Raw genomic sequence first — 17,049 nt, 5'->3', positions numbered from 1 at the left:
AGTGCCCTGCATGACAAAGGTCACGGTTCTCTGTGTGGCAGCCCTGAATGTCACAGGGGTATATCCATAGGCATCTGTGAAGCATTAAATATCTCTTTGTTTGTTCCTCTCAGGCGTCTGAATGACAATGATATTTCTGTTTTGGAAGCTATTGGACTCTTCAAGAAATTGCCCAACCTCAGGAAAATGTAAGTCTGAGTCACTTGCTTGTTCGAATACATGCAGCCTTGGATTGTAAGGAAGGAGGAAGGGATGATTTTTTTATAGTTTAGTACTGCAGTAGTAGAAATTACTTTTTTAGTGTGAGTTTACCAAAATTGAATGAGTTCCCTGTTGGATGGACAGGCACAGTTAAACCACACTGACAGATGAAGATCCCTAGGCTGACAGTTCAGTGGGGTTTTAAGGCTACGTTTCTTAGTCTTTCACTCATAGAGACTGACAGGAATTGTGTCCCAGAGTTCATTCTGATGGTATGCTTATTGTTAGAGATGAATATGACATTTAGCATTTTTTTTTTGTCTCTCAAATGTATTGTGTGTCTTCAGCTGTGGTGTGGTTGTTTCAAATAGAGGAATATAATATTGCAAGATACAGATGATGGCAGTTTCTGGTGATCATTATTGGTTTAGAGAAGAGAATAAATTAGCAAACTTATAGATCAGTCATTCAAATACAGCTATATAATTCTGTTGACAATCCTGGCACAGTGCTTTGTTTTGGAAAGAGGATAAAATGTTTGATACCTCCTGATAGTCTTCAAAGTGGATCCTTCTGAAGTTACGTGAAGTGTTTAATCCCATGGACCCACTGCTAATGTCTCATTTAACTGTTTGCTTTTAGTGAGGTTTTATTGTCTGAATCGACCTAATTTAGGGAACCCAACCAAACCAGGCTATTTGTTCTGCATTCGTTTCACATGGTTTCTGCCATCTGGAGCTTCCTGGCCATTTCAATCCATGTGAGATCTCAGGGGCTTTGGAGGCAACTGTAGTGGGACTCTTTTTATTTCTGCACGAGTTTCAGATGCAGCTCTGCAGGTTTGGGGTGGGGTTGTATTTGTGTAAGTACAGACCAGCAGACTTGGGGAACTAATCACAAGCATTTGCCTCATGTTTTATGAATGATCAATAATTTTTAGCTACAGTGCAGTCAGAAAATGTTGTTGACATTGATAAGTGCTCTGTTCCCTGTGTAAGTAGATAGTAAACAGGAATGAAAAATGCATGCTATATAAGTGTATCCACAAACTGGAAAGCATCTGTCCTCATCAAACCTTCAGGATTTATGTTTAGAAAATTGGAATAATTTGTTTCATTTAAAACTTACTGTAGAGAAGTTCAGTGCTGTCCTTCCTGTCCCTATCAATCACACAGAAGGAGGGATGCCTCGACAGGGGCTGCAGTTTGGGCATAAATCCAGCATGAAACCCTTGTGAGAGTTTATTTTAAGAACTTGTTTCCTGTGAAACAGAAGAATCTTTTATCTGTCCTTGGTAGCTGCTGAGAGCTGAGGTGTGCAGAAGCAGGTCAAACTCATGGCAAAAGAAGCTGCACCCCACAAAGTGTCTCTTGTTGGGTTTTAGTGGCAGCCTCCAAGCAGAGGCTCTTCAGGAAATCTTTGTAGCTGAGCTCATTTCTTTTGTTCTACCTGGGGCTCTAAAGAAGTTTCTCCATTTTACTTAAAGAGATTTTCTGAAAAAGGTGTTTTTTCATGAGCAGACCAACACTTCAGCCACAACTTTACTCCATAGCCTGATCCTTAAAAAGCCAGATTAGACTTCTTTTCCTGTTTCTTCCATATTGTGAAAGGAAGGGGTTACCAGGAAGAAACAAGCAAACAAAAAATCCCTTTCCTTCCAAGCTACTATTTGGCCTTTACCAGAGCAAATCCTTCTGCTAATGAAAGGCCCCTCTCCACCATGCAAGAACGGAAACGTGGGGGAATGCCAAGGATGGAATTGCTGCTGCTCATGGTCCTAAAGCAGCAGCTCTGTGTGGCAGGAATGTCAGCACATGGTCTGCATAGGGGTTCACTGCTGCTAGTAAATCAGAGAGGAAGAATATTGATCAAATCCCCTTTTTTTAGTGTGTGTATGGGACAAGAAACCTAACTATTATTTGATTGACAGTACTGACTCTGTCTCATCATATATTCCTTGTCTGCTTAAGTGTTAAAGGCAAACAGCAGGTGGAGGAAGCTGTCTGGAAATTGAATTGCTTCCTAAGCTTAAGAAAGCAGCTCAGAGCTTTGCAGTGGCAGGCCATTAGCCTAAGTAATATTTTTTTCTTTATTTTTTTCTCTGTAACACTCTTTTTTTCTGAAATGAATCTGAATATCTGGAATATGTATATCTGAAGCATATTTGAATGCTTGTCCTCTGGTTGTCCTTCACTTGAGTTTAGGACTAGTGACAGATTCATGCTAAGGAACTTTGCAAAGAAACTTCATTTCAGAGTACGATAGCTCCACTGTGGCTGGTAAAGCTCCAGCAGAATTCCAGAGAGAGACAAACATGGGAAGAAAAGGGAAGTGTCAGACCACCTTTGCAATAGTTGGTACTACCAACCCTACCTCTAATATGTGATTAGCTGTTGTGCTGCAATTTGTCTGTCAATAGTCCTCCTAAGCTGAGCCTTATTGTGTGATGTGTCAGCCTAGGATTTAATACATTTTAATGCAAAACAAAATTCTTGATATAGAAATTTAAAGGTCAGAGATACATAATGCAATGTGATGCCACATTTTACTTAGGAATTAACTTGCTAAGATTACCCTGCTGGTTTTAAAAAGGTTAACATGTCTGCATGTGCCTTTAAAAAAAATAATTAACTTCAATAATTAGTTGGCAAATCCCATATACATAATGCTATTTTCATAACATTAATTTTAATCATTTTATGTTTAATGCTTTTTATAGTAGAATAAAAAGATTGGTGTGGATTCTTCTAGACAGGTCTAATCCAGTCCAGAAGTAATTTACTGGGTTCTCCAGGCAACTCTGTTTTGCTTTCATTGTGTTGTTTTCATATTGCCTCACCTGATCTTGCAAGTGTAAAGGGAGATCTGAAGGCTGAAGTCCCATCCCAGGGACTTCAGGCTCCAAGGACTGTGTGCTGATATTTTGCAGTGGTTATCAAAGAGCACTTTGAATCTGCTTGAAGTGCAGGGGGAACACAAGGATGCATTTCTGAGCTCTTTAAGAGTGGGAGCAGCTCCAGAACTTGGATTTTTGGGGGTATCCTATTGCCAGGAGATAGAAAGGCTCCAGGACCTGCTGCCCTCCAGCCCTGGGAGCTGGAAGCTTCTGCCTTTCACAGGGGATTATGTTTCCAGTGGGAGATCTTCCCACTCTACACATCAAGGCCTCGTGTCAGGTAGGGAGAGGGGAGACATCCCCATTCACAGAGGTGAAGTTTTGACTTTTGTGGAAGGGAGCAGTTCTTTTCTTGCAGCAGCTACCAAATTCAGTATGAAGCAAACACTAGGAACCCCACCACTCCCTGGCACTACCTCAAGTTGTCAATCAGACAAAAAACCTTCAAGTGTTTGGGGACTCCCATGGCAGAGGGAGCCTGGAGGGGTCTCCTGGCCATGACAGGTTCAGTGTCCAAAAGCCCCTGGGTGTCTGACTCAGAGGGAGCACAGAGATGCCCTTGCTTGCTGAGATGGGGTACTGACCACAGGGAGAGGCTGCAGCCCCCAGATGCCATCTCTAGAGCTTGCCCACTCCCCTGTGCCTACGGGAAATCAGTGGCCATTCCCGCTGAGGTCCCTGTTTCTGCAGGGAAAAAAATCAGCAATGAGCTCACATTCAAAATAGAAAGGTGAACTGCCATACTTCATGCACTGCTGGGGAGAAAGGAGGCTGACCTCTTCTCTTGAGAACAAGAGTAATAAAAAATATTTACCTCAAAACCTGAAGGGGTCATCTAACAGTTCATTCTTGCCAAAGTTGCAAAGTGAACATATATTATGGTCTTTGTTATAAGAAGTGTCAGGCTGTCTTGCCAATAGCTGGTACTGCCAACCCACCTCTAGCATGTAATTGCCTTTGGAGGTTTAATTTGGCTGTAAGTATTTCTGCTGCATTGAATGGTATGGAGTGTCTGACCAGGATTTGACCATTTTACACGTGAAATAGAATTGAATAATGATAAAGTTTGCAGACTAGAAGTCAGTTTCAAAACCAGGATATCAAGTTTCTTGGGGAGGCAGAAGTAGTTTGTGTCTTTGGAAACAGCTGTTACCTGTTGTTCTTTCCCCTAAGCATGAATTTTGCTGTGGCAAATGAGGTTGCAGTCATCTGTCGCTTGTTATGCAGAAACAGGCTTTATTTTCTGGGAATCCTGTTGCAGACTGTGTTGTGCTTCATGGCATTTGGGCTCATCATGTTTTTTACAGCAAGGCCATCAGTCTGCTCTGCTGGATGAGTGTAGGAGTGTCACTGGGTGCAATTCACTGTCTGTCTGTAGTGTTTAAGACTTTCAGTGCCATCCAGCTCCTGAAAACAGCTCACACTGTAAAACCCAGCCAGACTGTTGGGAAGGCTGTAAAAGCCTCTCAGCATCCACCAGAGGAATGCAGCAGCCCTGGGCTTTTCCTCCTCACATGTACTTAGCGATTCCAAACACATCTCCAGCAGACAGAAATATTCCAGGGAAACCCCACTCAGAAGAGGCTTTTTATGATAAAACTGCAAGGTTGGAGGTGAGACCAAGCAGATCCCTTTTGGCTGGTCTGGGATCCATGGTTTTCTGGATGGGAAGGTGTGTCAGGAATGCAGCAGTGGGGAGCTGGAATGCTGACATTGACCCAGCAGGTAGAGCAGGGTGAATGCTCCTGTTAATTCTGAATAGAATCCATATTGTTCTGTGTTGAAGTTATGAGATCAACAGAAATAATATTATTATAAAATTCAGCCATAATGTAAATAAAATGTGACTGAAAAGTGAGCTGTGTGAACAATGTCACCTTGATAGCTTCTGGATCTCTTCATTTCCTATTCACAGCCCCACATAAAGCAGACCCAGGCTTTCTGAAAATTTATTTTGACCTCTTGCCCAAAATAAAAGTCTGGAAATAGGATTAAATGTTATCACCAGGGTAAATTAGGAAGTCCTTATGGAATAAGCCTTTGTGAGTTACCAGGCTGAGGTCAGGCTGGCTCCCATCTGGGTCCTGCCAGAGAGCATAGGAATCTCAAAACTCAGCTTCTTTTTCACTGTCTTCCAGTATTTTGAGAAGAATTCCTTGTAGAAGCTCAGTGTTGCAAGAGGATGGGGCTTTTCTGTAGTGGGAGTTTGCTATAAACCGTCAGTAGGTTTTTCTGATAAAAAAATTCCTTGTCGAGTGTGATGATCACATATAAAAGATTCTTTTAGGGCTGGGAAGGATGGAGATAGAGGTCTCTGAGATCCAGACCAGGCAAAAGGTTTCAGTGCTTTCATTTTTTAAGCTTTATACCAGCTGATTATTTTTCCTGGTAGCTCTAGACTGAAAAGTATGTAATTTCTCATGTTTATTATTCTAGCTGTTCAGACTTCAGGAGGAAACTTTTTTTTTTTTTTTTTTTTTTTTTTTTGGTGACCGAATGTTGTCATCTTACCTTTTTTTTTGTTGCATTCTGGTATGGGAAACTCTGATTCGGGAAGACAAATAACAAAATCCAGGCTGGCAGAACATCTGCTTTGACAATACTCCAAGCAGGATTGCAGGGCAGTGCCATCTTTACCTATTTGTTATTGCAGAGCCTGTCTTTTCTCTGCTTTGCAACTTTGATTTCACCATAGCATTTAATCTTGGATTTCCAAATCTTTTGCATAGGAAAGGTATTTATAATTGGCTTCTTCTGAGACTGCTGGCATATTTATGGGTAATTTTGTGTTGCTGAAAAGATCAGGCATTGCTAACTCAAATGAGCGAAGTCACCTATCTGCTGAAGTCCTTTGGCAGCAATTAAAATTCAGATGTTTGCACTGTATAATGGTGCCAATTCCTTTGCAGATCATGGCTAGCCTGTGTCTCCAATATTTGCTCTTTTTTGCCTTCAGTATCTAATAGACCATTAAAATTGCCCCCATGCTTTAATACATGTACCTAAATATCTTTTATATGGTAAAAAGTAACTTTTAAAACTCTATAACTACAAGTGTAGGTCGGTTTGCAATCTGCAAAGTCTTTGTCTATTACAGTAACTCACCCTCCCTTCCCACCACAAACATTTACTTACTTATTCATTCATTTTTGTACAAATGTGCATCGTGGCATGATCTTTACCAGGACGGGGATCTTTGGGAGCATTTATTTATGCCAGCATTCAAAAGAGATGCTGAGCTATAAACATTTCCACTAGAGAAATAGCTGAGCCCCAAAATTAAATGCATATGTCAGAATATCCTCCCTTGACTTGCTTCGACACTGAACATAAACTCTTCATGTGAGCGTTTGCACAAAGCACTAAACTTCTGGAAAGAGAAATCTGCGTGTAAGTATTTCTATATGTTTTTATGTTATTTTTGGCTGATTGCTGGCGTGCTCCTATTCTTTCTGATCACAAGAAAGCACAAGAGGTGATGGGCCACATGCTGTAGGGCCCACTCTCTGACAGTTGTTCAGCAGACATAAACCAGTGTACTCCAGTTTCCCACATGAAACATATTTCCAAGGCTCTTTTTTTTATTTTATTTTATTAAGTGATGACTTCTGAAAAGAGCAAGACCCACATTATTTCTATCTGAGGCCAAGCTATCCTCTTTCCATGTCGTCTGTCAACTTTTATCCCAGTAAGATTGCCAGCTCTTCTGAGCAGAGTAGCCCAGGTGTTAATCTGATACCTTGTCATTTGTTTTATATCACCTGGAATTGGATTTTGAGACTATTACTCATGCTGTGTCTGTACTGGGATCATTTCTGGAATAATGTGCTATTCTGTATGAGTAATGGTGTTGGAATTTAGCATCTTCTTGGAAGCAAGAACGTATCTTGTACTTTCTCCTTTTTGTTGTAGATAGTAAAACAAAAGTACAGTGTTTCCTGTCATAAACCTCAACAAATAGAATTATTCATCATAATCTATACAGGACATCATGGGAGATACTTGAAGGACTCAGGCTCAAAGTTTTAATGTGCTTAAGGCCTTCTATATAAATGTTTTAAATAATTAAATGCCATTTATTTTTATGCATCCCTGATGGCACTTTTATCATTCAGAAATTGTCTGTTCACTGGGGTTTTCACAAATATGAAATATTCAAAAGATAAATTTTGCATTTCAGGAGAACTTCATTTGACTTTGTAGATCAAAGTTTTCTAATATTGATCTATAAGCAAACATCTTGAGACTGTATAGGCAGAGTAAATATTTATAAAATAATGCTGTGTATTGCAGTGGCTGTGAATTGACAATTAAGAGATACTCATTTTCTTTTGAGTGGTGGTTTTTTATTTAAGTGCCTGGGAGTTCATAAGTGCACATACTAAAGTTTGTATCAGATACATGGTGCAGTAGATAAAGGTGGTCCATATTTCAATGTGTGACACCATTTCAGTGGCTGTAACAGTAACTGACTCTTGCCAGATGAGCACCCAGTCCCAAGCATGGTCCATAACTTCATGGACATGAATCAGGTGTTAGAAACTTCCACTTATTGTATCCTGAGACATGGATAAGAAAGAACTACATGAGGTGTTAAACACTGGTACTTGCATTAATTTAAATTCTCTTGATACATCTGATATAATCATGGTTTTGATGAGTGCAAGGGAGCTATTTGTAAGGGCAGTAGGAATACCTTTGAACTTCTGGATGCTCTCCTTGCTGAATGAATGCCTCTCCAGATAACCACTAAAAGGAACAAATTCTTCCTCTCTTCCTCCAGTGTGATGATGTATGTTTGGAATAAAACACTACTAATTTTCTTATTGTGACTGGTTGTGTCCTTCTAGAAATCTAAGCAACAATAAGATCAAGGAGATCCGAGAAGGCACCTTTGATGGAGCTTCAGGAGTGCAGGAGCTGATCCTGACAGAGAACCAGCTGGAATCTGTGCATGGACGGATGTTCAGGGGCCTCACAGGGCTGAAGACCCTGTAAGTGCAAAGCCCTGCCTTGCTCCTCTCCACGTGGGGTGGGAGTGCTCAGGTTCAGCAGTGCCTGCTAAAATATCTGTTACTAGACAGCAAGTGCTACTGCTGGGCCTTGTAGCACTCTCGTGAGGGTTTCAATATATCTCTAGTCCTGGGCAGGTGTGAGATTTATCTGCTATTTCTGTAAAACAGACAGATTTTCAGGAATTTCGGGGCTAACATGATGGCGAACCTGTGATGTGTCAAATTTGTGCACTTCCAGTCATTTAGTGTTTTTATTATTTTGTTATTTCCTGCGGAAACTAGGCATGTAGGAACATGTTTGCTATCTGTGCATCCTCCCACTTCTCCTCCACCCAAATTGGAACTGTGCTGTAGAAAGAAAGCACTCAGCTAGGTGGGGCTGTCAATAAATAGACTCTAGAAATCAAAATACAATTAAAATCTGCAATTTATTCATTAGCAAAAATTACTACTTACGTTGCAAGGTATCATGACACAATTAGTTCAGTCCTTACTCAAGTGTAAAAAGAAATTCAAGTTTCATTTCAAGGACTTTGTTCTATAATGACAAATATGGAACTTTTGCTGTTCCATTAACATTTTTTGTGGTTACAGCCATCTGTTCTTTAATTTAATGTATGCACTTTACTAAGGGATTTGAAAATACTGCCCATAGATATTAAATTAATTTTTATACTGTAAAGCAGCCTGTGGCAGTGCTCCTAAACAAAATTCAGCATTTTTTAATAAAAAGATGCTTAACATTCAAGCTATCCTGCTGACCTGACCTACATTTCCCCCAGCTGATAAAGCAGTCTAAATATACACAGCATGATATGAGGGTTTGTGAGTAAAAGTTTTCTTTCAGGAAGGGCACACAGTGCATGGTGAACCATGATATGAAACCAGAGGGTTTGGCTTGAGGGACATGTATTGCTATCCATTACTTGACTTTCTTTCAGCATTAAAATAGTAACCTTTGGCATTAATCAGGGTCATGGTCCAGCTTTTAAAGGACTGTATGTTCCTGTGGGTCTTCCTGACACAGTTTCACCCCAGTTGCAATCACAAAATTCCAGAGACCGTGGTGCCTCTGGTGGTAGCTGTGCACAGAGAACAGTGATGCAAAAGCAACTCAAGGTTCAGCCTCAAACACTGAATGCTTGTGATGACACTGGGGATGTTTTCCCAGCCATAACTAAACTCTCTTTGGTGATTTCCAGGTAGCTATTGCTGTAGCACTTCAATGCCCAGCTGGCAGATACCAATCTGAGATTTAAATCCAGATTCCTAAGGGAGTCTGGATTTCCATTGTTGACTGCATGAATTTGTTTACCAAGGAGTTAACCCTCCTCAGTTTGGAGGGTCAATTCACTGCAACAGCAGAATAACCTGCATGTATTTTGTGTATTTTTGGTAGTGTGCTTTAATTACTGAATCATTTTTCACCTAAGTAGGAATATCACAACAGTGCAGTGATGTTTACAGACCCAGATATTGATTGGCATGCAGTGTAACAAATACACATGAGCCTTTTTTGCAATAGAGTGAAACAAGATACTCCAGTCTTTCAGATTAATTGGTCTTTATTGTCGAGTTCATTGTTACCATAACAACTCCAAGAGATGTATCTTCCAAAACACAGCCCTGATTCATCTGGTACAAGCACCAAGCAAAGACCATTTTATAGAATGATTACTGGGTTTTGTCTTCACAATTATTGATGAGAATGACATTCCAGAGCCTGTGCCAGGTCTGGAAATCTTTCCTAAGATATTCCTTGATTTTTGATGAGGATACTGTTTTCTTCCTTACTTTTGCAGTGCAGATTACAAATAACATCCAGGATAGGAGCAGAAGTAATGCAGTATTGTTATTGTCACACACTTCTGTCAGTCTTTCTCAATTGATCTCTGAAATACATCTCACCTTACTCTCAGATATTTATTAAATTGAGCCTTTAGTTTTTATTTCAAGGTTGTCACTGATCATAATTTTAATTGCGTACTGCTTTCAAGACGTGCAGCTCCCATCAGCCTCTAATGTTGAGTGGAAGAGATGCATTTTAAATTCATGAGACCATGTTTACATGAATCTAACCCTCCTCTAGCTGTGTTCAGCAACCAGTAAAAACAAAGTGCTTTCCAAAGCATCTGTTGATGCCCTTGGTAAAGCATCTCCTATCCTTAAATTATACCCCGTCCCAGTAGTTCCTAATTCTCTGTGTTAATCCTTGCAGGATGCTGAGGAGCAACTCTATCAGCTGTATAAACAACGACACCTTTGCTGGCCTGAGCTCAGTGAGGCTCCTTTCTCTGTATGACAATCACATCAGCACCATCACCCCTGGAGCCTTCAGCACACTGGTCTCTTTGTCTACAATGTGAGTTATCTTTTTGTGGTATGGTATGGTTCTTCTGTGCTTTCCTTTTAAAAAGACAATGTTTCATTTTATATGGAAAACCTCATCTAGGGAAAGAAAACTCCATCCTACTGAAATCACAGGTTTGGAGGATACAATGTGTGATTTTAAAAAAAAACTGGAATAGTTTCAGCTGGAGTGGCTGCAAACACTTGGAGGTTGCCAGCCTCAGGCAGGATGACCGTGTGTTCTGCTGTGTCATAGCCCAGTGCAATGTGCAGGGGAAGGTCATGTAAAACACTTTCTGCAGATTCAAAGGGCATAGCTTATCACACACTTCAGCTCCCTGAAGCTGCTTTAGTGTCAGTGGAGTCTGATTTTGTAAGAACAGCTTTCTTGGATTTCAGTTAAATTAGTTAAACATCAGACGTCTACTAGCTAATTCTTAGATTTTCAAACCATCTGAACAAGACCAAAGTAGTCAAGTCTTACTGAATGTGAATTTAAAAATCCCAACCTAAGCTTTCTTTTAATTCTCTTACACTTCTCAATCATTCTTTGAAATATTTCTCATGCTTCTTAAATACTTTTAAATGCTTTTTTAGGGTGTCCATTTTAATAAAGTACAGACTGATAAATATGGAAAGAAAGTCTGCCTTTTGTTTCCAGCTGTGAGAGGGGACCCTGCTGTTGCTGTTGATGGAAATGTCTGTCATGAAAATACAGCCTAATTGTCCAGTCAAAATAAACTCTCAATGCTATTGCATTTCAGGATTGGAAAGCACTCTCCATCATGTTTGGGCAAAGAAAGAAGTGTTGAATCTCAGCTGTTTTGTTGCTCACACTTTCCCTTTGCTGTTACAACTTTTCACCAGCAAATCAGTTATCATTTTGGCATTAGCTCCGTGCGGCATAAGGAACACAGAATTTTCTTTCCTTTTACGTTGTGTAGTCCCAAGAGTCTCCTTGAAATTGATGGACAAAGAGAGAAACACAAGCAGATTATTTTTATTGACTGTTTTCAAGTCTCTGGTCAAAGCAAGTGGCACTTGCTGAAAGCTTGTTGTCACTGTGCTCCTCTCACAGCTGTCTCCATGCTTCCTTCTGTGGCTCCCTTTGTACTGGGACTCTCTGAATCAGTCTGCAAAGCCCCTACCTTGCTTTCACAGAATTGTCTTTCTCATATTTTGTTAGGAAAAAGCCCATTTTCTTTTTTCATCTGTGGAAAATGATTGTTGCACTTTCTAGTGAGAACAATTAAAGCTGCTGCTAATTAGAATGCATTGCTTTGGCACTGACTTATAATCCCGTTGTTTCCTAGCTGTGTCTTGGTGGAAAAGTTTGTTCTTTGACACATTTTCATTCTGTGTTTGATCTACAGACAGAAAAGGTGCATTTTTGACTTCTTTAGACACTGGGTTGAGGCCAGGGTGATTTTTGACACATAAGTGCAGAATTCAGCTGTGTTCCTTTCCTGGCAGTGCTCTGTTGTAGGTGGATTTATTGGATGGCAACACCACTGAAGTTAGATAGTGTGGCTGCTTTCCCTGTTCAGCCCACACTTTGGGAGCTAATTGGGTATTGTAATGCTTTACTTTTACATCTATTAATGGGACACAAAAATTCATGCAAGGTTCCATTTCCATTTTTATATTGGCATATTTACAGCACTAAAGAATATTGCTCCTTTTGTTCTACTCTTTGTGAGTCAGTGTCATTGATATTCTCAAAACATGGACAGCTCTGAAGATAATACTCCGACTAGTGATTTTCAGTAGAGGAACAATATCTATTTTGTAGAAAAAATAACAATTTTTTATTTGTTACTGGTCAAACTAGGCACTGTAGCATCTTAATTTGAAGTGGCTTGCACTTTGTCACACCGAGAACTCAGTCATGTCTTTCAGTCCTTACACAGTCATGGGGACATATTTGCAAGCAGAACTGCTTTTCCATGGATTATTATTAAAATAACTGCATGAAGCTAATACAAGAACGACATGTAACTATTCTTGTATAAACTTAACCTGAATTCCAGAATATATTTTCAACCAAATTTCAAAAACATCCGGATGTGTTTCAGCATGTTTTTCTAACAGGTCATTGGAATCCATTTAAGTAGTTAATATTCTATGACTTCTTTGCAATTTTGAAGAGGCACTTGTAGTAGGATATGCATATTTCATTCCTCCAGACTTCTATTTCCCCTTGATTTTTAAGATATGTCTATGTCCCTGAGTAAACACTTCTGAATTTAATGTTAGTACAAAATCTCTGCTAAAAGTTTGATTGCTGTATTTCTGTCTGAGTGGGTAAATCACTATTGTATGTGTAGGAACTCTGATTATTAATGATGAGTTTTCACATCAATTTTTCTGCCCAACATTACTGTTTCTGATTTGAGAACTCCACTTGAATAGTCAGATTCCACAGTAAAGCTTTGGCATATAATTAGCCTTTCCAGACTTTCAATTCCATTTCAGGCCAAGTAGGGAATCTCTTTACCTATGTCATACTTCAAGGATAGCCTTCATCTTACATTTCTATCACAGTCTTAGCATGGAAAGAGCCGAAAAAGAGCCTGTATGTAGGGACATGTGTGAGCTTCATACTGCATTAAAGCTAAAAATCACTACTCTGCAGTTGGAAAAGGATAAAATCTAGATCTTGCTAAAGTAGAAGAAGGATGTGTGGAATTGCTGACAAGATAAATTTGCCCTTTTTTTTTGCCTGGAGTGATTCGAATTTCTAAATGGTAGATTTGTTTATTTATTAATTTTATCTGTAACAACCTATTTCTTTCTTACTCCCTAAGAAAAAGCATAATCCCACTTCTAAACTAAAGATTCCAATAATTTTACATCATATGTTAACCTGTGTTTGCCAAGAGGAAAAGGAGGATAGTTACTGCTGCTCAGCTAGTGAGCAGTGGCACATTAAGTCAAAACAATCTCTCCTCTCTGGACAGGGATAATTACTAGTTTTTGATATGGAGCATTTTGTAGATTGAATGTTTGTGAAAGTTTTTGGTACATCTTGGTAAGATGCTCTCTAGATGTGCAAAATGTCCTTCACCCTCAGAGCTGCTGGTTTTCCAGAGACCTGATTATACACACCTGCTGTTTGTTTCCAATTGTGGATTATTTAATTCTGAGGATTTGTGTCATGGAAGTAGTTCTGTGAATATGATCTCACTCTCTCCCATCAGTGGAACAAATGGCCTTTGAAGCACTGGCTCACTCAGCGTCGGCGGTTTAGACATTTGGTTTAGGCACTGCTCATGCCAAAGTGTATCAGTGTGGAAAATATACAAAGCATCCTGCATGTGGTGCCATTATGGATTAAAGAAAATGGAAAACAATTCAGAAGGAAAGCAGCTAGAATTAGAGTATTGCTTTCAGTGCTCTTTTGCACCTTCTGTCTGAAAGCTCTTGTGTAACCTGTTGGTTTTCTCACCTTTCTGCAGCGTTAGCCTTGCCTTTGAATCTTAGTGTGAAGCAGGTGGAGTGTTTTTATAACATTATGCTGAGTTTTCTGCTCCCCTCAGTTTTCCTCTCTGTGCAATGTCCATAAGCCTGTGTTAGATCCACATGGGATTAACCCCAGAGCTGCAGGGCAGAGCAGTGATTGAAGGAGGCTGTTCTGCAGTGCTGAGAGCAGCTGTAAATCATACTGTGGCTATGTGATGTTGGCCTAGAACCTACAGGCTTTAGGAGTTGCTTTGGGTTTGCTTTCTAACTGCCACACCTCAATTGTGCCATGTGTTTTTGTCCTCAGTACTATTGTTTTCTGTAGGAATTATTTGGCTGAAGTCCTAATGTGATTTTGACTGCATGTTTAGGTTTGTGAAAGCATGTTGCAAGTGAAGACTTACTAGCTACTCCAGGTACTACATCTGCACTTGAAGTGCCCTTTTCTTGCCTTCAAATTTCTTGTCTTAAAAGATGTGCTATGATTTAAAGAAATTTCATTATCATCTTTCTGTGCTACCAAAGTATTAACTCTTGCACACATTCACACATGATGTGAAAATTCCATCAATATTAGTTTAGATACTTCGTTTTCCATACACAGACCCTGACAGCTCATTTTTCTTCCATGAGGCAACCTCAGACTGAGGCTGTTGATTCTCCCTGTCTCTGTGCATAACACAATCAGCTCTCCCTTTTTACCAGGGATATCAGCCTTTTTCCTTCATCTGAACTTCAGCTGGGAAAGAGCTGCTAAGCCAGGCTGTTTTAGGGATCCATCCCTCCCGTGGAGGCTGTCAGATGATTGCTTTGGGGGCTGCACACCACAGTACCATGCCTAGGCTGCAGCTCTGTATGGAAGATATTTCGGGAGCTGGAGCAAGATTTGAAGCAGACCCCACAAAGTTCACAAGGCAGCAGAGCAGATGCTTTTCACTACAGATATCCAGACCTGAGAAAACTTCGTAAGTGGCTCAAGATGAAAGTCAGGAAACCCAAATTCAGCCTGCCAGTGGCTCCCTCCTGGCACTGATTTGTATGGGCTGGAACAGAGGCAAGGGGAGAGCATGAGTGTGCTGGGACAAGTACATGATCATTTTGAAGATCATGCACACATGGGTGCAGTTTGTGAGGTGAGTTTAGACTTGGGTGTGAGATGTAGCTTGGATTGAATTCCACTATAAATCCAGCCCCAGTAGTGATGTAAGTATGTCTAAATAATAACTGTTAGCACTTTGGTTTATAAACATATGTCTATATATGCATAACTATATATATTTTAATTGCAATCCCAGCCCTAGTAAAAAACCTGCATAGAACTTCCCAGATCTGCAGAATGGAGGAGGGATCTCACAGGAACAGAACACAGGAAAGAGCCTGGACTTGGAGCCCCTCATCTTTCTGTAGTTATTGCAGTATTTCTGTATGTTCTTGTGTAATGGAATCATGTTTTGTTCCCTTTCAGTAATTTGCTGGCTAACTCTTTTAATTGTAACTGCCATTTGGCCTGGCTGGGGAAATGGCTGAGGAAGAAGAGAATTGTCAGTGGAAATCCACGCTGCTTGAAACCCTTTTTCTTAAAGGATATTCCAATCCAAGATGTAGATGTCCAGGACTTCACCTGTGATGGTAAGAAAACCCAAATTGATTTGGCACTTGTGGTAATGTTGGCACCTCTGTGAGAAGGTCCCTCCCTACCAAGCAGTGCTGCATAGCAAACATTTTGCTTTAGTGATAAAAAAGGCAGCCACCTAAAGCTGGAGATCATTGTTCTCTATCAGTACTTTATTTTTATTCTTGATTTCCAGGGTCTGAATTTCTACAGTCAACACCTAAATACAAGAATTAATTTACTATAGACAAATGCTCTGCTTTGTCTAATCCTGGTGTAATCATGGGCCTTCCTCCCACTTCCTTATTCACAGTCTTAGTTAACACTCTAAAGCCAGTGGGCTTGATAAGTTTTTTAGATTTGGATACTGCTCAGGGTCACTAGTAAAAGGTGAATACAGGGAAATAAAAAACCACTTAGATATTATTTGAAATGACTCAGTGATGCTTCATGCTTTGTTGGGTCTATAAAGTTTTAGAATAAAATACCCTGACATTTCTTTCATCCTCCAGGTAGTTTTTGTCTTGTGAGCAAGCAGATTTTAGAGAAAATAGTAAGGAGAAAATTGCCTAGTGAATGCCCTGCTAACTTGACTTGCAGCTTGTTAAGACCAGATAGGCTGGAGATGCAGTTAGTCATACCTCTGAGGAGACAATAAGAGTGATAGAGGTTCCCTACTTAGAGTAAAAATTAATTGCTGTCCTAGTCAAGCAATCTGGCAACAGGCCCAGGTTCTTGAGCTCAGAGCTCAAGAGACCCAAGTTTAGTCATAAAAGAATAATTCACTTTTAATTTGAGAGAAAAAAAAGAAACCAAAACCAACCAAAATCCTGGTCCACAGAACGACATTCCACACTTGGGAGAAGAGAAGAATCCTGGTGCACAAAATGTCATTCCACAGTTGGGAGCTTTCTCTGTCAGGCAGTAACTTGCAGTCGAGGCAAAGGGAAAGTAGGTGGTGGCAGGGTGTGAAACACAGAACACAGGGGAAAGTTAAATATGCTGAAAAAAACATGCTCTTTCTGCAGGTTTATGAAGGACTTTGAATTTTGTTTCCAGTCATTAAACTCAGCAGGGAAGAAAAGAAAAAAAAAATCTTCTGTTCTTCTGTAGTCTGGTGGTGCCTCCCCAGCCCTCTGAATGCAAATGATTCCTACCCATACAGTCAGGGGTAATTCTGTTATCTTGTACCAGGACTTCCAGTCTTTTTCTTTAATCTCAATGCTCATGGGTGCCTCCAGCAGAGAGAAGAAAGAAACAGATCTGTCTCAATTAGTCCTTGCATCAGTTAAAAGGAAGGAGCAGGCAGCACATAATGACAGCAGGCTGGGAGCTCTGGGTCTCTGTGCCGGGCAGGTCAGGCTGCCTGTGCTCACACGCAGTTGAGTGGTTCCCCTCCCTGTCATCCAGAGAATGTGCCACTAAGTGTTTCCTTTCGCATACATCGTGATCCTGCTGCAGGCATGTGCCTTATGTTTTGCAAAGCCTGTTGCTTTTGGGGAAAATCCATGCTT

The 17,049-nt window shown here is 40.3% G+C and overlaps 1 protein-coding gene across 3 annotated transcripts in view; it reads left to right on the top strand.

The window, feature by feature from the left end:
* SLIT3 (slit guidance ligand 3) overlaps positions 1 to 17,049 on the top strand; it is a 469,203-nt gene that overhangs the window by 360,567 nt on the left and 91,587 nt on the right. For all 3 annotated transcript variants that reach the window (XM_032124874.1, XM_032124875.1, XM_032124873.1), the window contains 4 exons: positions 114 to 188; positions 7,948 to 8,091; positions 10,331 to 10,474; positions 15,389 to 15,552. In XM_032124874.1, the coding sequence (XP_031980765.1) occupies positions 114 to 188; positions 7,948 to 8,091; positions 10,331 to 10,474; positions 15,389 to 15,552 (527 nt within the window). The remainder of the gene's footprint in view (positions 1 to 113; positions 189 to 7,947; positions 8,092 to 10,330; positions 10,475 to 15,388; positions 15,553 to 17,049) is intronic.

The sequence above is a fragment of the Corvus moneduloides genome, chromosome 15, assembly GCF_009650955.1.
Source record: "Corvus moneduloides isolate bCorMon1 chromosome 15, bCorMon1.pri, whole genome shotgun sequence".
In the NCBI taxonomy this organism is placed as follows: Eukaryota; Metazoa; Chordata; class Aves; order Passeriformes; family Corvidae; genus Corvus; species Corvus moneduloides.
The sequence above is the reverse complement of the archived record's forward strand: the minus strand, read 5'-3'. Positions and strand labels throughout refer to the sequence as shown.